Source organism: Prionailurus bengalensis, chromosome A1, assembly GCF_016509475.1.
Source record: "Prionailurus bengalensis isolate Pbe53 chromosome A1, Fcat_Pben_1.1_paternal_pri, whole genome shotgun sequence".
Taxonomy (NCBI): domain Eukaryota; kingdom Metazoa; phylum Chordata; class Mammalia; order Carnivora; family Felidae; genus Prionailurus; species Prionailurus bengalensis.
Genome location: NC_057343.1, coordinates 132,593,720 through 132,617,877, shown reverse-complemented (window position 1 = coordinate 132,617,877; position 24,158 = coordinate 132,593,720). Strand labels below are relative to the sequence as shown.

The window sequence follows — 24,158 nt, the reverse complement described above, 5'->3', positions numbered from 1 at the left end:
ATCAGTGAAGGATTCGTGTTACGGTTATCCCTTGGTAAGCTGAAACTATTTATTATTAAGATCATATATTGTGACATACTCTGTTCTCGAATGTTAGCTTTTATAAAAGCAATACATTCATTGTGCGCCCACAAACCCTCTGAAAAAGGCAAGGGGTTCATGTCTAAGAGACTTAAAAAATGCCACCTCTATTTTACAAGACCATTCCCTCCGAGATTTACGTATCCAGTACGGTCTCATGAAACGAACTGCCGCTAAGTATCCAAAGACTTGTGTAATGTTGCTAATGTGACATAAATTTCCCATTGTTCCACACTGACATAGGTTTGCTTGTCTTTGTTATCTTAAGTTCCTTAATTTCTCCAGAAGTGTTAGCATAATTTCATGTACTGCAGGAACATCTTAATTAGCAAATAAAAGTAAACTTCTCTGCACATGATCAGAAACCTTAGTGGGTTTTTAATAAATTAACTGAAAAATCAAAAGCACAGCTGCGTCTTGCTTTGTGCATGATGAATTTTTGAGAAGTACTATTACGAACTGTATTTGAAATGCATTCTTTATTTTTATTTGCTCTGTCCCTCCAGTGAGCTTTTACAGCACAGGCTTTTTAATAATACACAGTGCTGATTTGTGTCGTCTCCAACGGTGGCTCTTGATTCATGTCATCAGCTTCATAGGATGTTTCCATTGTCGAATTTGATGCTGCATTTGAACTGGGGGCATTGGCTTTCCTGTTTGGGTTGCCTGCACAACACAAAATGAAATAATTACTTGGAATTATGACATAAAATTTGGCTTTTTAAAATGTGTGCTTGGAAAATACATTTTGTAGCAATATTGAAGCTCTGTCTTGAAAACACTAGGTGGATGGGTGAGAACCAAATCATTTCAAAGCTGCTTCTGAGCATTTCCTTCTGAAAGTCAAATTAGGGAAATATTCAGTGAAAGAAGAATTTCATTTCCATGCTTATCTTTCTTCCTCTGTGTTTCCATGGAGGAAATTACACATTTGAGAAGAAGGCAACAATTTCTGGGTTGCTTAATAAAAGTGTGACTATCCCTCTGCATAAAGTGAACAAAACTGTACTAAAACTAATCATAATAATTTGCACCACTCTTAAGGCTTTGCTATCATAATCAATTTAGATGTAATCTTTAAAAAGAACACATTTGTGCCACAATCTCATTCACTCATTCTGTGTCATTATCAATCCAAAATGTACAAGGGTAGAGGAATATAGACCTCTGATCATCACAAAAACTGAAGCTGATAGCAAAGAAATGGATTATTTTCCAAAAATGATTGTTAGAAAAGTAGCTGTATCATATAGTTAACCAAAATGTGCAAATTTAAATAATGTATGAATATGTAGAAGTAGTAGATAAATCCCAGATGTCACTAATGCCCTCCTGTTGCTGAATCCCCAGCCCAGGTCATAGTCCACATCGTATCTGACCGGCCAGCAGCATTTTCTTTCCTTGGCCTCCAGGATACCACCCTGGACTCACCTCCTCTGTCTGTATGGCTCCTTCTCGGCCTTTTGTTGGTCCCTTTTCTTCTCCCAGGTCTCTTAGGTGTGCCTCAGGGCTCAGCTTATGGGTTCCTATCACTGTCTCCCTCCCTAATTAGTCTCATTTGGAAAAATCTGCTCTAAACTTCCCTAAGAGGAAGCAGGACCCACTGGCCAAAAGGTTCCACTCTTAGAAACAGCTACTTCCTCTACTTTTCACCGCTTAACGTGAAGTCTAAGCCTCAGTTTTCAGCCTGGCTCTTCCTATTTATAAGTAATTGTATAGACTGCCTTCCAGGCCCCATCCAAATATCCCCCATATAGGTTGATTGCAGAGTTCACCACTTATAGGGCAGTATTATTTACAAGTTGTGAAGAATGATGTCTCACTCCAGCTCCCAGATCATGCCCCTAGAACTGAAACGTGGATGGTATTTTCCTCTGAGCTAATATTAAAAGTACCGAAAGTTTAAAGTACAGGGCCTAAAATTGTTCAATAGATGGCTTTATGTCATTACTTCTGAAGCTTTTGGGTGGTAAAATAAATTAATGTTCTACTTCTAAACATTCAGTCATAATGTTTCGGCCATATGATTTGATTTTTAAGTTGATTTGTTGTAGGCACAACATTTTCTAACCTGGTAAGGAGCTCTGTGCCCAATCAGGAATCGAAGCTGTTAAATGAGCAGGGAAGGTTGCTTGAAAATCTAAGAAACCGATAAATTTGACTTGACTATTACTTGCAAAGTGGGGCTTCAAAAAATACTAGATGAAAATTTAACTACTAAGTACTTAAGTAATGGAATTTATTCTCTAAGGGGGGTGTTGAAACTTTTCCTCATATAACATTTGAAAAACAGAATATTTGTAGTTTCATTTTTCATTTGTGTGGTCCTATTTGAATCTTCCGGATTCTCGCAAGTAAAGATAAAAGATAAGGACGTAAGATGTAAATTAGCTTCGTATTACCTGGGTGGCTTCTGTACCTTATGTAGGCATTTCTTTAAATGTAATCTAAAATTGTAATATTTTATTGGAGTTGCTGGAAGTGTGAACTGAATGTTGCTTAACTCCAGTCCTTCACGTTTCCTAAGCTTTTTACATACTTAAATTAATCATATTTCAGAAAGATTTTCAAGGTGTTTTTATCTACCTTATCACATAGTTTTTGTTTTTGTCTTTTTTTAATGGGAAATAGTTCACAGTTATTTCCTAACTTCAGGGTTCTATCTAAGAACCCCTTTGTCCGGGGTTCTCTGTAAGTCATCTCCGTTCCGACAGCTCTAGTTTCCATTATGTATCTTCTGGCCACCATTGAAAAAGTTTATCTAACCTGTCTACTCCCCTCGGAGATTTAATGGCTTGCAAAATAAGTTCCGGTGTTACAGATTTTTCTTCATCTAGGACTTGTAAAGTAACCATTCTCCAGCCCTGACTCCTTATTTCCTCAGCTTCTGGATCCTCTTAAGCAGTGTAGGTACAAAGACTGTTTCTTAGATTAGCGTCTTAAGGCAAGGCACTTACCCTCACAGAAGCAATTTGCTTCACAAACAAAAGGTTTATTACAAACACCATACCAATATTCTTTGAAGCAGGAACTTTGATACGCAAGTTAACCCTGATGTTCACTCTCTTCCCCCAAAGATGCTTTCAATGTGTGTCGTTCCAGTAAGTTAGAATAACTAGACACAGAGAAAAACAACTGCAGTGAGTAGCTGCAGTGATAACAGAGTCCAGCTAGTTACATCTCTTTGGAATCGTTTTAGAAGAGAATGTGGGAAATCCTCGGCAACCTCCTTTTCCTAGTTTTGCTTTGATAAATAGAAGCGAATTTCTGAACCAACAAGTAGGGATAAAATCAGCTACCTTTTTTTCTGTGCCAGGGTTACAACATGGATTCGATTTTCAATAAGTAATCTGTAAATCCATTGAGTTTACAAATTGAGGGATTTGTTACAGATAAAAGGTTTTTCTTATTTAATTCCTCCTTTTCTTTACTGAGTGCAGACTGTGAAGCTCCAACATGTCTGTTCTTTCGTGGGTTGACATTACTTGTTCTTCCTGCTGTTCGTGTCCCATTTTAATTAGTGTGTGTGTGTGTGTGTGTGTGTGTGTGTGTGGTCATCCCATGTAAATCTCAACCTTCCTTTAAGGCTCTACTCCTCAGACTAGCATTTAAATTAAAGCTTTGACCTTTACCAAAATTCATATCCAATTCATCAATCTTTCCACGTACCCTCATCAGAAACTACGCCAATCTATTTCTTCTGGTAACAGTTAAATTGTGCATTCATTTTCAGATTCATTCCTCAGGAATCCATTTATCTTGCAACTCTTCTATGAACTCTGCCCTTGCCTGCCATTTCAAAATATCAAAAGAATGCTGGGGACCCCCTCAGGTCTTCATCCCTTGGCTCTCTGGTAGAATCCTAATTAAGTTTTTCTGCAGCTATCTGCCTACGGCCCCCTAGCTCCTGTGTCGCTGTTCTCAGTCCTTCTAGTTCCTAATTAGCGGCTCACTTTATTACTAAGTGGAAAATCTACACATCCCACTCATCCCACGGCTCCTCCTAGTGAAAACATGCAGCCTTAAATCTGCACCCTGAGTGTTTTTGATTTGCAAGAGGATGTTTTCCCTTCTGACTGAATCTGAAGCATAGGGCTGAATCTGAAGTTAATGGTGAGGTGGGCAAAACTTGCCTAGTGACCTCCTGATCTATTGTCCTTTCCTGCCACCAATGCCCTGCTTCTCCTCAAGGATGAATTGGTATCTCCAGTAAATACAGTTAAATATGCACTGTAAAAGAATCTTTTACACCTGGGCATCTGGGTGGTTCAGTCGGTTAAGCATCTGACTCTTGGTTTCGACCCAGGTCATGACCTCACGGTTCGTGAGTTCGAGCCCCACATTGGACTCTGCGCTGACAGGGTGGACTCTACTTGAGATTCTCTTTCTCCTGCTCTCTCTGCCCTTCCCCTGTTTGCTCTCGCTCTCTCTCTGTCTCTCTCTGTAAATAAACATTAAAAAAGAAAGCTAGAATCTCAGACTTGCCCTTTTGCTTTGCCCCTCCATCAATGAGTGAAGGCAGTTCTATCCAGAAATGTTTTTTCCTGTCCTATTTTTTTTTTCCACAATGGACCTTTTCCCCCCTCTTTTTCTTTTCTGCATTATTAAATTTTGCCAACCATTGATGACTAACATAACTCACAAATAAATTTAGCTGATATTTAAAATCCGTTAAATGAAATTTTCATGAATGACTGGCTTCTATTTTGTTTATTGGTTCCAACATTAGTCAAGATTGCCTAACCTTGAGCCCTGGGGAGGACCCACAAATGCTAAATGTGGCAGTAGCTGTGCTGAGCAATGTGGTTTTCTACATTCTAGGAACAAAAGCAGCCATAGGACATTACAGGCTTATTATTTTAAGTAGAAATGTCCCTTTAGGAGACACGGCATCTTTTTCTGCCATTGAGTTCAAATTAGCCCATCTTCTACTAAAATCTCAATGAGTTCTGAAAGCCTTTCTGAAACAAAGAATGGTGTTACAAAATAATTTGGTATCCTAATTAATAAGAGTTTTGAGCAAAATTTTGTTGAAGGGGAGGTAAGACTATGAAGAAAAATAGCTCCCAAAGTTATCTATAAATTTAGTACAAGGGCATCTGGGTGGCTCAGTCAGTTGAGCGTCTAACTCTTGATTTTAGCTCAGGTCATAATCTCACGGTTCATGGAACCGAGCCCCATGTTGGGCTCTGTGCTGACAGCACAGAGCCTCCTTGGGATTCTCTCTCTCCCTCTCTCTCTGCCCCTCCCCCTGCTCCTAACATGCTCTCTTTCTCTCTCTCTCAAAAATAAATAAACTTAAAAAAAATTACAACATCTCTCAAAATACCACTTGATTTTTAAAAGTTTGACAATGTTGGGGTGCACCTGGGTGGCTCAGTTGGTTAAGCATCTGACTCTTGGTTTCTGCTCAGGTTATGATGTCATAGTTTGTGAGTTCAAGCCCCAGAGTTGGGCTCTGCACTGACAGCTTGGAGCCTGCTTGGAATTCTCTTTCTCTCTCTCTGTCTCTCTCCCTCTCGGTCCCTCTCCCATTCTCTTTCTCTCTCTCTCTCTCAAAATAAATAAACTTAAAAAAAATTTAGCAGTGTGATTCAACATTACAAGAGTAGCCAAGAAACTTTGATGAAGAAGCATGTTGGGAGGGAGGAGAAAGGCTTGCTTGGTCAGATATTAAAATAAAACTGTATCATTACAATAACTTTTAAGGTGTATCATTAGCTTAAGAATAACCAGATTGATAAATTTAACAGAGCAGAAAGTCTAAAAACAGATCACAGTATATATAAGAATTCAGCTTATGACATTTTATTTTTTAAGTTTAATTATTTATTTAGAAAGAGTTGGGGAGGGACAGAGAGAAAGAGGGAGAGAGAGAATCACAAACAGGCTCCATGCTGTCATCGCAGAGCCTCACATGGGACTTGATCCCACGAACTGCAAGATGGTGACCTGAGCCAAAATCAAGTCAGCTGCTCAACCAAGTGAGTCACCCAGTACCCTCAGTTTATGACATTTCAAATTGGCAAGAGAAAGATGGATTATCCAATAAACATTTGGACAATTGGCTCATTATTTGCAAAATAAAAAGGCAGATACTTACCTCATACTTTACACCAAAACTAAAATTCCAGGATTATTAAAAATTTAAATGTAGAAACAAGTGAATAAATGTATTAGAAGAAAATACAGTTGCATATCTTTATATCTTACAGTGGCGGTGAGAAGTTTATTTTTTTTAGATTTTTAAAAATGTTATTATTTTTCAAGTAATCTCTATACCCAACATGGGGCTCAAACTCACAACCCTAAGAACAAGAGTAGCATGCTGTACTGACTGAGCCTGCCAGGTGTCCCCAGAGGTGAGAACTTTGTAAGTATGAAACTAAAGGGAGAAATTACAAAAGGAAAAACTTCTATAAATGAAAACTTGTCACACACAAAATTACAAGGGAAACAACTGTGAAAACATTTGTAATATATTTGTAAAAGAGTTTAGTTACTGTGTGTAAAGTTCTTATAAAGCAGTGAAAAATGGGGCGCCTGGGTGGCGCAGTCGGTTAAGCGTCCGACTTCAGCCAGGTCACGATCTCGCGGTCCGTGAGTTTGAGCCCCGCGTCAGGCTCTGGGCGGATGGCTCGGAGCCTGGAGCCTGTTTCCGATTCTGTGTCTCCTTCTCTCTCTGCCCCTACCCCGTTCATGCTCTGTCTCTCTCTGTCCCAAAAATAAATAAAAAACATTGAAAAAAAATTTAATAAAGCAGTGAAAAATGTACATTCCCATGGAAAACATGCATATGAGCAACAATATGCCACAAAAGAAATGACAGGGGCACCTGGCTGGCTCCATCAGAAAAGCCATGTGACTCTTGGTCTCAAGGTCATGAGTTCAAGCCCCACACTGCAGGTGTAGAGATTACTTTAAAAACCCTTTTAAAAAAAGAAAGAATGTCAAACACTAAAATGTCCATTCTCACTCCTAATTAGATAAAAACATTGTATTATTTTTTCAATGAAATTAGTAAAATGTGTATCTTTTGAAATAATAATATACATGAAATCGTACTTTTCTGTACAGCAGTTAGGAACTTGTATCCACAGCTTTCAATATGTGTCCAGCCTTTGGTCAGCAACCCCACTCTCAAGGATTTATGCTAAGAAAATACTTAGGGGCACCTGGGTGTCTTAGTCCATTGGGCGACCGACTTCGGCTCAGGTCATGATCTCATGGTCTGTGTGTTCGAGCCCTGCATTGGGCTCTGTGCTGACAGCTCAGAGCCTAGATGGAGCCTGCTTCAGATTCTGTGTCTCCCTCTCTCTCCTCCTCCCCCCATGTGCTATCAAAAATAAGTAAACATTAAAAAAAAAAGAAAAAGAAAAAGAAAACACTTGGATGTTCAATTTATGTGTGTAATGAAAAAAAATGGAAGCTAGTTCAAAGTCAATAATGAAGTATGATACACTCAGATTTTGGTTTCTAAATACTGTTCCTAACAAAATGAATCAGGCTTTTTTGGAGAAATAAAAGATTCCAGGGCTGGAACAGGAGTACAGGCTGCCCTGGAACATTTTGTGACAGAAGGCAAAAAAGTGCTCAAAAAATTATGGATACATTTCAAAAGGACAAAGGACCCAATTTAAAGGGGCTCCTGGAGGCCAAATCTGAGACAATGTAAGGATCAGAGTAACTAATGACAGTAATAGAATATTTTAAAATAAAGGATTTGAGTCCATACTGATCTTAACAATTACATGAATGGGTAAATAAATAGGGGAGAAGGGAGAGTTCTTCCTTGCAGGAGAATAACAACTAACCAGTGTCAAAGGAATAAGAATGATGGGGTCAGAAAATCACCATTTTGCAATTATTGTAATAATCTGAAATTATTTTGAAATTTTCAATGAAAAAATTCAGTCAAGAACCATCTATGAGTAGATAAAAGTTTGAGGAAGAACAGAACATTTTCAGTCTCTAGGTACCTCCCCACAAAGTACTTAGTAATTAAAAGGGAAAAATAGTGACTTTATAATGTATTAATCCAGCAAATACAACCTTAACCAATGAATCAAAGTTAGCATCACTCATAATGGGACAAACAAATGTTATGTGATGCCCTGATATGACGCCCTGGGAATATGACTTCTGTGGTATTCCTGTTGAAATGTATTATCTCTCTCCAATCATGAGAAAATATCAGACAAATTGAAAGGTAGTATACAGGATAACTGGCTTTTTCTTTTCTTTTCTTTTTTTAATGTTTATTTTTGAGAGGGAGAGAGAGAGAGTGCGTGCAGGGAGGGGCAGAGAGAGAGACACACAGAGAATCCGAAGCAGACTCCAGGCTCAGCTGACAGCACAGACCCTCATGCAGGGCTCAAACCCATGAATTGTGAGATCATGACCTGAGCTGAAGTCAGACGCTCAACCGACAGAGCCACCCAGACGCCCTGGCTTTTGCTTTCAAAAAATGTCAAAATCATGAAAGACAATGGTTGAAGACTGAAGGAGGCTAAATTACAAGACAGATCCTAGATAAGAAAAGCATAGCTATTAAGGATATTGGCAAAACTTGAATATGAGTTGCAGATTAGATAATATTACTGTGTTGATGTTACATTTCCTGAGTTTGATAAACATACTCTCACTACATAAGAAAAAATCCTGTTCTTAGGAAATACTTAACGAAATGCTTACGGGTAAAAGGAATGATATCTGCAAGTTATTCTCAAATGGCTCGGATAATATGCATTGAGAGAAAATCAGTGATAAAGAAAATAAGGCAAAATAGTAACATTAAGTAAATCCAAGGAAAGGTATACAACCTTCTCTATACTTTTCCTGTGATTTTTCTGGAAGTGTGAAATTATATCAAAATAAAAGAATAAAAAATCATAGCACTCCACCAGAATTTTAAAAAAATTTAAAAAAATCCTGAAAGATACTCAACACAGTGTTAGTGATGCTTATCTCTGTGTGATGGAATCATGGAAGACACTGTGTATTTCTCTATATTTTCTAGTTTTCCTTCAATGAAAGTGATCTGAAAGAACGGTTTTGTTTCCAGGTGAGTCATCTAAGAAGAAGAAATATAGCAGACCATTCTGAGCCAGTCCGAGCCATATTTCTCTCACAGGCAGAAAAAACGATTATATGATCTTCAAATGTGCCCTCTCAGTATTCCATATGTAATTTATGTTTTTCTTCTAGACCACTGTGCCTAAGTAATGATTTGCTCACTCTTTTTCAATTAAATCGCCTGCCTTTACAAAAGAGACCACCGGATACAGCCTTGGAGCTGTCTGTTGTCTCTAAACATTATTTTTTATGTGCCAAGCCACTCTGCGAACATCTGCCCTTTTAATTTCCATCCAAAACTCTGCTTCCAATGACCCCTCTTCTCAGGCCTCCACCCACCTCCGCAACCTAAGAGTATCAGTGGAAACTCAAACTGCAGGATGGATGTGCTTACTCTTTCTGAAGCAACGATTTTCTTCAGCTATGAGAATAAGAAGGGGTTATTATTAGAGTAGAACAACCTGTGGCATTCAGCCAAGTTGGAAAATCCCATAAATTTTAAAAATAAATATGAGAACTTAAAATAATTGCAAGCTCATAGGCCTAAGGCAAGCCTTTCCACGCCAGCCCCTGGAATTCTGGAGGTACACGTTCCCCTCTACTCTACCTTTAAGGATTCTCCAACGGAAAAGTTTGAGAAGCAGGGATCTAGAAGATTCACCCCTTTAATTGCTTCTCTATTAGCCATTAATTCTTTCCCATCTTAAGAAATGAGCCCTCGCCCTCAACGTGTCTACTCAGAAAGATGCCCTTCACACAGCCATCTTCTCAGAAGTGTACATCTCCTACAGTGCACCTGAAAAGCAACGGGATTCTCTTCAACACTGGCATCTGAAACACACATAACTCAAAACACACACACACAAAGAGAAGGAAATGATTATGGGACACAATTTAAAGGGCAATCAATTTCTTAGCAATAGTACCTCTGCACAAAGTGAGCCCTGGAGGTAGCCCAATTATTCTCTACAGTCACTACCACAGACCTGTTTTCTTCAGGATCAATTCAAGAGGTATAAAGCCTTACATTGTATACATTAAAAAGAATAAAACCCAATAAAATAAAGACACACCAAGGAAAAATCTTGACGAAATAGCCTAAGATTAGACTCTTTTAGACTCAGATTATTGTCACTTACAGAAACAAAAAAGTCCAGTGCCCTGAGCCGGTTTTAGAATGTGCACAAAAACATTATTCCCTGTAGGTCATTCAAATTGCCTGTAATGAAAACAGTCTCAATTATAAAAACTAACCTAAAATAATAGGAGATTGACTCGTAACAACAGATAGTTTTGAAAGAGAAGAGTGGTAACTAATGAAACAGATTTCCTCCCATGCAATGTTTACGGATTTGATTATTATGCAAACATCTTATGTTCCTAAACTTTAAGGCATTCCTTAAATGGAATAAAGATTTGTTTTTTTCATAGCTAGAACATGGTAATGTATTCCTAGGTGGGAGAATCACTGGAATAGCTTGCATATTTAACAACAGCACCACAGTGTTTTTAAATGATCACTTTAAAGGGTCCCTTTCAAATAGAAACCATTTTCTCTCCCTATTTCAGTGACATTTGGATTACCTAGTTTGTTTTGGGCTCTCCTCTATGTCTGACTTGGTTAAAATCAACCCAAAGGACCAAAAATCCCCTCTTTTGAAAGCAGCAGGATGGCAGGGATCATATAAAACCCTGCCTTGTCAATAGCAAGCACTCAGGAAAGGAGTACTGAATTAATTTGCTGGCGTGATAAACATGATGTTTTTGAGAGGGGCAGAGTGGGGACATTTCGATGTGAGAAAGCAACTTCATCTAACTACCTGAGGAGTGCATTAATGGATCTCCTTAGCTACGCAGCAATAAGACTACAAGACTTCAGTCCACAAGCCAACTAATTCTGTTGCTGGGTTCTCAGAGCCAACATGAAGTAATATTTTGGAGCAGTCCCTGAAAGAAACCACGAAGAAGAACCAATTCCTATTTAGCACAATACATTGCATACAGCAGACATTCAATAAATGTTGATGACTCTAAAGGTGACAATAAAGATGCTCCTTTCATCATCTACTATAAAGGTGCCATTCGGGGCGCTTGGGTGGCTCAGTCTGTTAAGTGTCCAACTTCAGCTCAGGTCATGATCTCATCACTCATGAGTTTAAGCCTCCTGTTGGGCTCTGTGCTGACAGCTCAGAGCCTGGAGCCTGTTTCGATTCTGTGTCTCCCTCTCTCTTTGCCCTTCTCCTGCTCACACCCTTGTCACTTTCTCTCAAAAATAAATAAACCTTAAAAAAACTTTTTAAAAATATAAATAAATAAATAAATAAATAAATAAATAAAGGTGCCATTCCACTCCAGTCAATTCATTCAACAAACACGTGTTAAGTGTTGTAGGCACTAGGGTTATAGTAGTGAGGAAATAAGGTGAAAATTATTACTTTCCTGGAACTTACTTTCCAGTTGAAGTGGAGAAAAGTTAGACTAAAATGTATGGTATATTAGTGCTAAATGCTTAGGAGAAAGACAAAGCAGGAAGGAAGTTGGAAAGGTTGAAGAGGAGTTAAGAAGGCAGATATGGCGATCAGGGAAGAACTCCCTAGAAAGGTGACTTGTAGTAAAGATTTAAAGAGAGTGCAAGAGCAAGTCCCATGGATATCTGAGGGAAAAGCCTTCTGGACAATGGTGACATTGTGTGCGAAGTCCCTGGGGCAGAGGAATTTCAAGCAATAGCAAAGAGGCCAATGTGGCTGTGCACAGGAGAAGTGAAATGTGGGTGGAGAGGGACACCACCAAAGCCCTGGCCGGTCACAGTTAAGACAACTGTTTGTATCAAGAGAGATGGGAAGTGATTAGGGTTTTGAGCAGAGGAGTGATATGACCTGACTTAGATTTTAACAAGCTCACTCTGGCTGCTCTGTGGAGAGTAGACAGCAGGGGAGTCCAGGGCTTAGCTGGGAAGAGGACCTATTTGTTTTAAAATGCAGAGTCTGGAGTTTGTGGGTTTTCAGGAGCTCCCTAGGTGATTCTTAGGCACTGGCAAACTTAAAGACTTCTACTTTAAATTACCTAAGCACTTGAGACAAAAAATGATTTTATGACCTAATTATTGGGTGATCACTAATCCAATGCTTCATTTTGCCTGTGGAGGAACAGGATCTAAGCCATTGGACTAAATTCAACGAACGACCTGTCTATTCTGCCACACAGTTCCAAACAGTGCTTCAGAAAAAGAACTGCAAAGGGACGTTGGCCTCTTGCTCTGTGATGCAGGACACCCTCTGAGAGAGATCTCTAGGAGAATGAAAGTAGAGCTAATGCAATCATTTAGTGACAGTGTATTTGATCAAGTCGCAGAGCATGTACTCCATACATTTCAGGATTCAGCTAAAATAGAGCATCTGAGCAGAGGATTTTCCAAGATTTTTTAAAGTAAATGTTTTCATTCCCTTTTTAAATAGAAGTTAGTGAGCACTTCTGTCTCATTCTAAATATATATGTACATATATATGCATATATATCCTATTTATATGTTCTAGATTTTTATTAGAATACATTCTAAACATATATATCAAAATTTATGATTGCTATATTTTTTTAATGTTTATTTATTTTTGAGAGAGAGAGAGAGAGAGAGAGAGAGAGAGGGACCACAAATGGACAGAATCTGAAGCAGGCTCGAGGCCATGAACTATGAGATCATGGTGTGAGCCAAAGTCAGACAATCAACCGACTGAGCCACTCAGGCACCCCTATGATTACTACTTTTTAAATACACTAATAGAAATGTATATTCACAAAAATTATATCAGTTCTTTCTGATTGAATTTTATAATGCAAACAATTAGCATCTGTGTAGCACTTTATAATTGAGATAGTTAGACCCGTTTCCACAAACTATACATAAAAATTTCTTTCTACTTTATAGTCATTCTATCCACACACACACATACACACATGTGTATCTTAGTTTGTAGCCTATTCAAGAACAAAGACTGTCTTCTATTTATTTTTCTATTCCTTTGTGTGCCTCTGACGTATTTTATATGCCTCTTCCTAATTCTGCACACCACAGGCACCCTGGTAAACGCTTAACTGACCACTGACTAACCAGTCTGGAGCAAGCCAACCCTAAGAATTAATTATCGCATATTTTGTTCCTCTTTTTGACTTCTGTGGCTCTATCAAAAACAAAATGTAAAATCTCCAAGGGGATAAAACCTTCATAACTGAATGAGACTTAACTACAGTAGAGTGGATTTGTTGGGCCAGTGTATTCTTGTTCATGAGAACATTTACATCCTGCCACAATTTTTCCTTTGGCACAGTTGCTTGAAGATAGGTCATCATTAAGGTCTAATTTCATGTGAATTTTTATAAAGGCATGTAATAAATTGAGTTTTTAAGAAGCATTCATTGTTAATGGCATGATCTGTTACCGAGGTCCAGGTTATTCTTTTGAATAGAGCGCAGGTAATTGGCTACAAATAATGGACAGTGATTACCTTCTTGAGTGGTAGAAGCCTCTAGGTGTTGAAGTTTAAGGCCAGTGTCTAATCTTCGGGGCTTTGTATACAGAAATAAGTAGCAAAGGACACAGACGCTGATGACAAAGGCAAGTAGAACAAGGGCAGCAGTTCCCAGGCCAACCAGGGCACCGATGCTGAAGAAAACAGGAAAAACATGGGGACCGTCACACAAAATGGTTAACACATGCACTAAAGAGAAGGTTTGAATATGGTTAATTCTTGCCTCAGTCATTCCGAACCAAATTATATTTTAGTCTAAAGAGTAAAAAAGGTCCCCTTTTTCTTTCATCAAATTCTTAGATTTTCTCTTCCCGTTGATATGTTAACGTAAGTATAGAATACCACGTGAATCCATATGACACATGAAAGGTCACATGATTCTTTAGGGCTAGTTCAAAAGTATCTCAAGCAATAAACCTTTCAATATATTTTAGGAGGAAAAATGGTGTTCAACAATAAAGACGAATAGAAAAATACTGACGTCCGCAAAGTAGTGAAGCAAATGTTTACCGGAGATGTAGAACTTTCAGAGACACGTATGGAAGACAGCACTAATATATAAAACCACAACTCTTACGAAAGAGAAGAATGTTTAATGAAAGGAAAGCAGTATTTATGAAATTTATATCAAGTTCATGTTTAGCCTGAGTTTTTCCTTTCTGAACGAGCACAACACAGTGGCTTCTAGCATTAAGGAAGGAACCCTTGTGCTTTCCTCTAAAAATAAAGGGTATGTCTTAAAATTTTCTCTGTACTAATTTTGTAATAATTCCTTCTAATGCAATTATCTATAAGAGTAAGCATTTGAGAAATAGCAGTTTTCATAAACCTATGAACTTAATCTTTTTAAACGGGGAAAGGAGCTTGGAAAAAACATCATCCTGAAAGACTCATAAGCAAAACATATGTACTTAACTTTTCTGAACCAGATGTTTGTCTGGGTACATAAGTATATACACAGAAAATGTTAAGTTGCTCAAGAGCACATACTTCTGTTGACCTTCCCATAGTGTTGGGCATACATATTGAAAGGGCTGATTAGAGTACTTAGCTTGTAGTAAATAGAAGTAAGTGATAGTAAATAGAAGCAAATAATAATTGACTGGTGATTGATCCACTTTTAGTAACTGAAAAGCAATTATCATTGAAATGGTCATTGAAAAGTAGCAAAGAACACAGATGCCGATGACAAGGCAAGTAGAACAAGAACAGCTGTTCCCAGGCCAATGAAGATCTTTTTCTTCATTATATGCCTTGCTCGACTGCAGGCTTTCACTATTTGCTAGAGATAAGGCCCTGACAAGTTTGACACGTACCAAAGGGAGGGAAGGGAGAATGTGACCAGGGATGCTAGGTGTGTTAGGGCTCTGGAAAGGAGAATAGAATTAAAAAGTGAGGGGCTAAGCTCATCCCCTGTATCCTTGATTTTAGAAGATAAAACACCCCTGCAATTTAGAGATTGCCTCCTTGGCCATAGATACGGAGTTAGGCTCCCAAAGATGCTTGTGCTTAGGTTAGTAATGTCAGCCCAGTTCCCCTAACCTTGCACACAGTGAAAACTGGAAATTCTGTGGCTAGAGTCAGCACACAGCTGTATATCTTTATTTTAAGTTTTTATGTATTTATTTATTTGGAGAGAGAGGGTGAGAAAGCGAGAGAGGGTGAGGGCCAGAGAGAGGGAGAGAAAATCCCAATCAGGCTCTGTGCTTTCAGCACAGACACCAATGTGGGGCTCAATCTCCTGAGATCATGACCTGAGCTGAAACCAAGAGTCAGATGCTTAATGGCCTGAGCCACCCAGGCGCCCCTACAGTTGGATATTTAAATCAAAGTTTGCCCTCAGTTGGTGCACTCTCTTCCAAGGGTCAGGCTCCCTGGCTCTGGCAACTCCTCTTTCGGGTTTGTTTGCACCAAAGTTGACTTTTGTAGATTATACATGTCAGGGAGGGTTAGGACTATGCACAGACACGTGGGACCATAATCCACTTAATTAACATTATCTGCTGCACAAGGCAGCTGGGCTGCCAGACATCCGGAGAGATTCCTGAAATGAGAAGGCGGGTTATTAAAAAACAAGATTTTCAAAGTGAAAAAGTACTTCAGTCAATTTAAAAGTAACACTGTCAATTTAATTAAATTCAACACGCATGTCGTGAGCTTTTAATGCACACAGTTTAAAACACCAGCTGCATTACTGGAAGGAAAAAAAATGCTATTTTCTGCTTTCCATTACAATAAAGGAAGGTTCTTCGTTATCTTGACAGTTTGTATCACAGTTCCACGTTATAGAAATGTTGCTTTATCTAGATAAAGATGGGACTCTAGGAATCTCGTACAGTATTCATTTTGACAAATACTTACTGAACTCGTGCGTTGCCCTGTGCAATACGTATTGTCTTCCTAGGTCCTGAAGAAGGTTACCAAAGGAAACTCTAAGAGGGCAGGGACTTGTAAGGGGAGAAAAGATGGGAGTGGGCCGGACACAGAAAAGGGAGAATTCTACTTTCCCTGCAGAACGTTATGGCAGTTGGCTTTCCAGTCCCTGAGAGAGGGTCTGAAGCTGTCGTCACATTAATGCTGGAGTCCTCCTGCTTAGCAACTTTGCTTACCTGGGAGTAGCTGTACTGTGCCTTTCTCCAGCGGCTGCAGAATCTCAGAACAAATGCTAGTGACTTCGGGAATAGTTTTTGCGGTTGGACTATTTTAAATTAGGGTGGAGAACGAAGAATATGAGGGGAGTGCAGCTCTGAATTTTTACCTCCCTGTTGTGTTCTCAGAGCTCAAACGCTGACAAGAACCCCGGGTTTAACATTGCCAACTGATGCCATCAGCTGAAATGATTTTTATATTTTCTAGGAACTGAGCTACACTGTCCATTTTGTCCGTGCTGAATGAAGACCCCAGCAAGGTATTCATTCCTGGTGCCCTCATAAACCTTAGGAAGGTTTTCTATCCTCTGCTGCCTGTCACTTTGGGACTATTCAGGGATCTGAGAACCCCAGGCACTTTTCCACCTGAGTTTGACTTAAGAGTTGCCAGTCTCTCTTGGGGGTCTGCCACCATTATTAACACTTCCAAAAACTCAGAGCCAGGTTACTATGTTATTTTCCAAAAGGCCAGATAATATGCCAATGCAGTACTGATTACTTCTCCAAATATTAAGGCTAAGCTGTCATTTTCTGAGATTATGCCCCCCTATGACACAACAATACAATGTTGTTAGATGAGCTTATCGGTAGGCAACCCCCTTTTTGAGATTTTTTTTTTGAAACTTGCAATACGTTTAAAAAATTATTTTACTGCCTCGAGAAATAGCATTTATGGTCATTTGCTGTAGACTTGGCCTGTATGACAAATTCTGGATCATGCTAGAGAATTAGAGAAATAACACTCTTCCGGCTTACTAGCAGAGTCTCTCTCTTGTCAGGCATAAGCTAATTGGTTTGTGAGACACAACTGAAGGTGGGTTTGGAGACATGCATTCTCCAGGCAGAATGAAAGAATGGAGGTCAAAGGATGCAGTCTTTTGGAGTAGAAAGGGGGGGGTGGCATTTCACAATGAAGATATCTGCATAAACACTAGGTGGAATAAGTAAAATTCCCATCGCAGGAAACAGGCAAGAAAAACCCAACCTTAGAGAGTCTCTGGTCTTTCGAAGCAACGGCCAAGTCGCTCAGGCGTTAAGAAAGGGGTGCCCTGACAAGGTTCTACACAGGATGTATTATAGCAAGTAAAACTTTCCCTGTCTGTGGGTCTCCAGTTCGGTTCGGGGTCAGTGTCAGATTATCTGAAAAGAGCAAATTATAAAGTTCCAATCGCTTTACACACACACACACACACACACACACACCCCTTTTTGATTCCTTCTCACATTCAAAGAGACTTGAAGTATTCCAATCTTTGGTTAATACCTTAAAATGAGTCCCAGAGTAGCCCCCTTTCTAGTCAATTGCACCAAATGCCCAAACAAATCAAAAAGAAATGAAAACCGTAAGTTATCTGCGTATCTTCTCTCTGCCAGCAGAGCCTCCTGCCTGGGACCGGTCCCTGGCGGGGGTGAAGAGCGGGGTGAGCGGGACCAGCGGAGGCGGCACTGCGTGCGCCCTGGGCGCACGGTCCGCGCTCCTCCCGCGCGGGCCTCGCCGGGGCTCCAGGGCCCACTCACACTTCTGGAGCCCACAGCCGGACCCTCGCCGGACGGGGGCAGCACCGAGCGGGTCCCGGGTCCTGGGGGAGCTCCCAGCCGGGTGAGCTTTCTCTACAGGTCCCTCGCCTGCCCTCGGAGGCTCCGTGTCCTTCCGGAGGACCCCGACCTGAACGGGCGACCCTCCCACTGCCCGGGTGGTCCTGCTCGTCGCCTCCCCAGAGCCCGCCGCCCGCCCCCCGCCCCCCGCCCTGCCCACCTGAGGCTCCACATATAGCTGTGCTTGTAGGGGAAGTAGCTGCCCGGCTCGCTGCAGCAGTACTTGAGGTCGGCGAAGCCGCAGCAGTAGAGGAGGGCGGCCCCCTCGCCGCTCCGGGGACACTCGAAGGGCTCCACGAAGCTGTGGTTGAGGCTGTAGTAGCCCGAGCACACCCGGCTCGCCTCGCTCATCGCGGGCGGCTGCGGACAGGGGCACGTGAGACCCCCGATCTGCCCTCGGACCGCACGCGTCCCGCACCGCCTGGCCCGCGGACGCCCCTCGGCGCCGGCTCGTCTCCTGCGATCTGGGGTCTGTCGGGATGCGGGGCGTTCAGCCTTCGCGCGCCTCCTCTGCGCTCTCTCCTCCCCCTGTCCACATGGTGTCTGGTCGCTTTACTCGCGCTTCTCCCTCTTGCTAGTGAGTGGCCCTTTCATCTGCCGGTCTTCGACCCTGTACCTCTTCTCCCCTGTCCCTTCGTGGGCTTTCTTCACGCCCCCCCTGACTCCCCCCTGCTTCCCCTCACTTCTTCGACAGCCCGCGGAGCTCAGTTGGCCCCACTCTATGCCAGAGATTTCATCCGAAGGAAGAGTGGAGGTGTCATATGTCTGCCATCTGGGCAGATGCAGCCCAAGTTGCCATTCTGTCTGCCCAAGGACAGGGCAGCTGGGTTCCAGGCAAACAGAGTAGGGCCGGGGGAGCCTTTACCCCTCCTCGGCCACCGACCCAGGGAGCTGCATAGTGGGCAGAAACAAAAGTCACTCAGCTACCAGGGAGGAGGTGGTGGTCAGGCTTAATCTGTCTTCTCTGAGAAGCACACGTGAAATATTAAAATTTGGCAGTTAAAAAAATAAAAGCCAGAGACAAAATTTTTCACCAACAATCTAGCCGTGCATTGTGTATTCTGTTAAACAGCCTACAAAGAGAAGAAGGGCAGGCAAGAGATTCAGGTAAAGACAGTGAGGAGTTTCTGCAGAGACAGGCAGAAAGAGGAGAAGGCAAAGGAAATCAGGAGAAAGAGACCATCAGTTTTAAAGTGCTGCAGAGATTTCTCTTGTTCCCTTTTTGTTTGGCATTCTCATTTAGTGATTCATTTGTTCACAAAGCCTTTTAAAATAACAGTAGTAATGGATGCCTGTTGTAATAAGCCAAACAATATCTTGGTGTACAAAGAAGAAAACAGTAATAGCCTTAAGAAGGGAGAGGAGGTGACTGAACATTCATAGAATTTGTGAGATAGAACAGTGTTCCTTCCTCTTCATTTTCTGCTTCTTTCCTTTGGCCAGAGGGTTGATTGGATGTCAGAATTATGAACTTGACCTTGTTGGGTGCTGAGTAATTTTGTATTCCCAGAAATATTCTTGAGCCTTGTTCTGGAACGCAGTTAAGTAACATGGACACAATTGGAGTCTTTAGAATTTGCTTTTAACCTTTGTTGAGAGAACCAGAGCAGATCTGAGGACTGAATTTTTCCCCCATCACTGGGGTGATGCTCTTCCAAGCACTCTACTCAATACCTTGTGAATTATGAGACTTACCATTCCAACCAGTGGAAACAAACCATTCCAGGCCTCGTGACAGCTCAAAGGAGTGTTCCCTCTGCCCCTTTTACGTGGCTCTTTTCCTGGTTTCCAGTTATCTCCTGACAGCCGTGTGCTGATCAGTACCCAGCTGAGGACTCAAGGAGAACCTCCAGTGATCCAGTTTTATCTCTCTGCCTTTCTCTCTCTCTCTCTAGCTCTCTATTCTCTTCTGCTACCTCAAGCCACCATGACCTCCTGTACTCCCAGCTAGGTCTTCTGACCTTAGGGAAACCTCTGGGGCTCTACCTGGGGCTGCTCCTGCTGCTGCAGTCTGGAAACTCTCCAGACAGCATGCTGGGTGCAATCATAAGGCTTACCCTATCTGTTTCTCTGCTGTAGGGTTGCATCATTGTCCTGCACTACATGATAACCATGTTCAAAACCTATCGTTTCTCTACTCTCTGTGCTTAGTTTTTTTTTTTTTCAGGCAGGAGGGTTAATCTTGTCTCTGTTAAGCCATGTTAGCTGAAAGTTGGCCAGGCGATTGGACCTGATCTATGCTAAGCCAGTTAAGTTCTCTGTCCTGGAATTGGGATTCTTCCCTGGGGACAGGAATCCACAGGAGGCTAGGGCACAAGACAAAATGAAGCAGGGAGAAGGAGCAAAGAAGGGTGGAAAGAACGTTAATGGTTTTGCAATTCTGTGCAAGTCGTTTCCTGAGATCCACCTATATTCCTATCACTGTGATTTTGGGGACATTCCTGACTCCTTAGAATAAAATCCCCTTTCTGGCTGAAGTGCATTCAAGTAGATTTCTACTACTTGCACCCAAAGGATTCTAACTCATACAGCACATCTTCAGGCAAAGGCAAGGCAATTGAAAGAGAAGGCAATCGAAGGGCAAAAACTGAGCTCGTTGACCAATGGAGCATGTTCCGTTAGGAGGGGCTGTAGGCCCCACGAGCGGACTTTTCTTCCCCTTATGCAAGAGGAAAAGAAATTTTGAGATGAAAATATTGACAGTTCTTTTGGACAGCGATGTGGATTGTCTCAATAAGATATACTGAAGTTTTCCTGGAGCACGAGACACCGAAGTGGAATGTGTGTGACGAGGAGAATGGAAGAGATGGAGAGAGAACACTGGGAACCATGTCCAGGTAACAGAGTGGATCCCAAGGACTGGGCACCTCCCTGAGGGCCCAGTTTTGGTTAGAAGTTCTAGCTTTCTCATGGAACCAACTGGTCGGGCCATGTGATTTTCCCCAGGGCTGAACGGTCAGTAGTTGAGAAACAGGAGCAGGGAAATGAACCGTAGAGCTTGTCAGAATGATTCTCTGGGGCTGTGCTCTGGCCCCTTGATGCCTCTGTAACCACAGCAGCACCTTGGTCGTTCTCCACCCTGAAATACACACCATAGACACATGAAAACGCACAGGCAGAAAGGCATGCCCCCAGCTGCCACACTCTACCGAGCTTGGAGTACCTCAAGGCCTCTGAAGTTCAAGTAAAGAAAAGAGCATTTTAACACACGAGGCTTAAGAGCAGTGACAAGACGAAGGCTTTTTAACAACACCAGTCAGAAGATGCATATTTGCTTGCTTGATTTGCCTGCTACGCGGTCCCCTGTGATGGAGTCCCCAGCTCTCAGTCTCCAGGCAGGAGGGGCTCTGGCAACTAGTAGGAGTGGGGCTGGCCCAGCAGCGAAAGATTGCCATAAATTATACTTTTTATTTTTTCTTATATCTCATCGGTTCTCAACGAAGGTGATACTCCCCTTTAGGGAATATTTAGGGAATATTCTGGAAATAAGGGGACAGTTTTGGTTGTCGTGATGACTGAGTGCCCTGCTGGCTCTGAGGGATATAGGCCAGGGATGCTAGACGTCCTGACCTCCTGCCACATCTACAGAAAGATGGAGAGCTGTCTGATTTTCCAGTGTTCCCCAGGACATTCACAGAGATGAAAACTGTATTTATACTCATCCGCATCTAGAACCTGTTCCTATGTTGCAAGTAAAATACAATGTATCTGTTGAGCTTTCCAGGAACATAACAACCATGTAATTTGAGGGAATGGTCGCTTGCTCTTTTGTTTGGAACTTAACCAGGCGTTTTTCACTCTTTCAGAAAATCAGGCACCAATGGTAATGTTGCTCAAGATTTTGTGTTTGAATTGCCAATACTGCACACGGTCTGTGCCTGCCTTCATTTGTGCTGTCGCTCTGCAAAGGAATTATAGCTGTTGTGGGCACATTATTGGTGTAAATGTTATGTTTCTTGGTACAGTTGTGCTTGAGCACGTCTACATGGAAATTTGTATTCCATTATATGTGCATTCCATTTATTTCTTCTTTATATATATTATATATATAAATATAAATATATATAATATAAATTATATTATATATATAAATATAAATATATATAAATATATATAATATATAATATATATTATATATTATAATATTAATATTATATAATATATATATAATATTAGTTTGCTAGGACCATTATATATTTTGTATTAGTTTTCTAGGGCCACTATAACAAAGTACCACAGACTGAGTGGCTTAAACAGTAGAGATAGTATTTTCACAGAAGCCAGAAATCTGAGATCAAGGTGTTGGCAGTGTTGTTTCTTCCCAAGCCTGTGAGGGAAGGATCTGTTCTAGGCCTCTGTCCTTGGCTTCTCGCTGGCCATCTTCTCCCTGGGTCTTCACATTGTCTTCTCAGTGTATGTATCTGTGTCCAAATTTCCTCATCTTGGAAGGACACCAGTCGTAATTAGGGCCTGCACTTATGACCTCATTTTAACCTAATTACCTTTTTAAAGACCTTATCTCCAAATAGGGTCATATTCTGAGGTACTGGGTGTTAAGACTTGGTCATATGATTTGGGGGGATACAATTCATCCCATTCAATTGGGTATGTAGATCCATCATACTATATAGAAGTTTCATTTCAAAATAGCAAAGGGAGAATTAGAGAGAAACATCTTACAAAATGGTGGACACTGCGTCTGATAGGGTTGAGAGCTACTGGTATACTCCATCAGTGGGACAATGTCGTTTGGTATGTCTCAGAGGTGAGTGTTGTTTCTTACCGCTGATCTCCAGCCCAGCCCAGTTCACCCATAACTTGCATGATGGAAAAAACGGAGGGAGATTGGGAATAGCAACCATCTGGCTATTGGGTAAAAGCAAGACAAGGGTTCAAATGAAGCTGACTTGGCTGTGGGAAAAATGAAGAGTCCAGATGAGAGCTTTGCTCAAAAGCCTTCAATAGATCCTTATTTCCAAACCCACTGTAATCAATGCCACTCTACTGTCCCAACTTCATTGCTCTCTAGACCATCTCTAACATGACTCTCCTGCTGTGGCAAGTCAGTCTTCTTCCTCCCTTGGGAACATCTTCATGTATATTTCCATCCAGGAGATACCTTGAATTTCTTCTTTGTCTTGAAATCTTCATCTAAAGTCCAGCTACAGGATTCTCTCACTATCCAGCCCCCTGAAACTGCTAGAATAGGACAATTCCTAGATAGAACAGAATTTGAAAAGCAGGTGGCAGAGCTAAGGGGCAGAAAGAAACTGGGTCAATTCTCCACATTGACTCACTGGCGTGAGGTTTCTGTTAGAAGCCAGTTAATTACCCTTATTGCCTGATTGTCTAAACCTCTTTGAGTTGGGTTTCCTGTTTCTTAGAATCAGAGGTATCTTAACAAATACTATGCCCCTTGGATATTCCTCTAGAAGAATTTTTACAAGAAAAGGAACATTATGCCATTTGAGGGAACTGATGATGCAAACCCTGCTGTGTGGCCATAGGGTGGTTTGGAGGGTTGGAGCAGGAAACACTGTGACGTGGCTACCGATTCTTGTGCCGTAAGTCCTGGTTAGGGAGCTTTAATTGGGAGCTCAGTGACATAAGTTTTAACAAAGCTTCCAGTGCAATTGACAACAGTAAATATCTGTGCCTTTAATAAACCTCACATCAGACTGAAAGCCTTGTGACTGATTTTATAGCTGACACACAGAAGTCAGAAACAGCAGCATCAATGGGAAAATGACATGCAGAAGAATGAACCTGGACCTCTTTCTTAACCGTACACAAAAGTAAACTCAAAATCGATGGAAGACCTAAACCTAAGACAGGAAGCCACCAAAATCCTAGAGGAGGAAACAGGCAGCAAACTCTCTGACCTCGGCTGCAGCAACTTTTTACTTGACATGTCTCCGGAGGCAAGGGAAACAAAAGCAAAAATGAACTATTGGGACCTCATCAAGATAAAAAGCTTCTGCACAGCGAAGGAAACAATCAGCAAAAGTAAAAGGCAACTGATGGAATGGGAGAAGATATTTGCAAAAATGACATATCAGATAAAGGGTTAGTATCCAAAATTTATAAAGAACTTATCAAACTCAACACCCAAAAACAAATACTCCAGTGAAGAAATGGGCAAAAGACATGAATAGACACTTTTCCAAAGAAGACATCTAGATGGCTAACAGTCACATGAAAAGATGCTCAACATCACTCATCATCAGGGAAACAC

At 41.2% G+C, this 24,158-nt stretch overlaps 1 protein-coding gene across 1 annotated transcript; it reads right to left on the bottom strand.

Annotated features, from left to right (window-relative positions):
• Positions 1-541: 541 nt before the first annotated feature.
• SHISAL2B (shisa like 2B) lies at positions 542-18,443 on the bottom strand. Its single transcript, XM_043591173.1, has 3 exons — positions 18,084-18,443; positions 13,656-13,813; positions 542-747 (listed from the first exon to the last, which is right to left on the bottom strand). Exons 1-3 carry the CDS (start codon positions 18,272-18,274, stop codon positions 611-613), a joined length of 486 nt encoding a protein of 161 aa, XP_043447108.1. The 5' UTR covers positions 18,275-18,443; the 3' UTR covers positions 542-610.
• Positions 18,444-24,158: the final 5,715 nt, after the last annotated feature.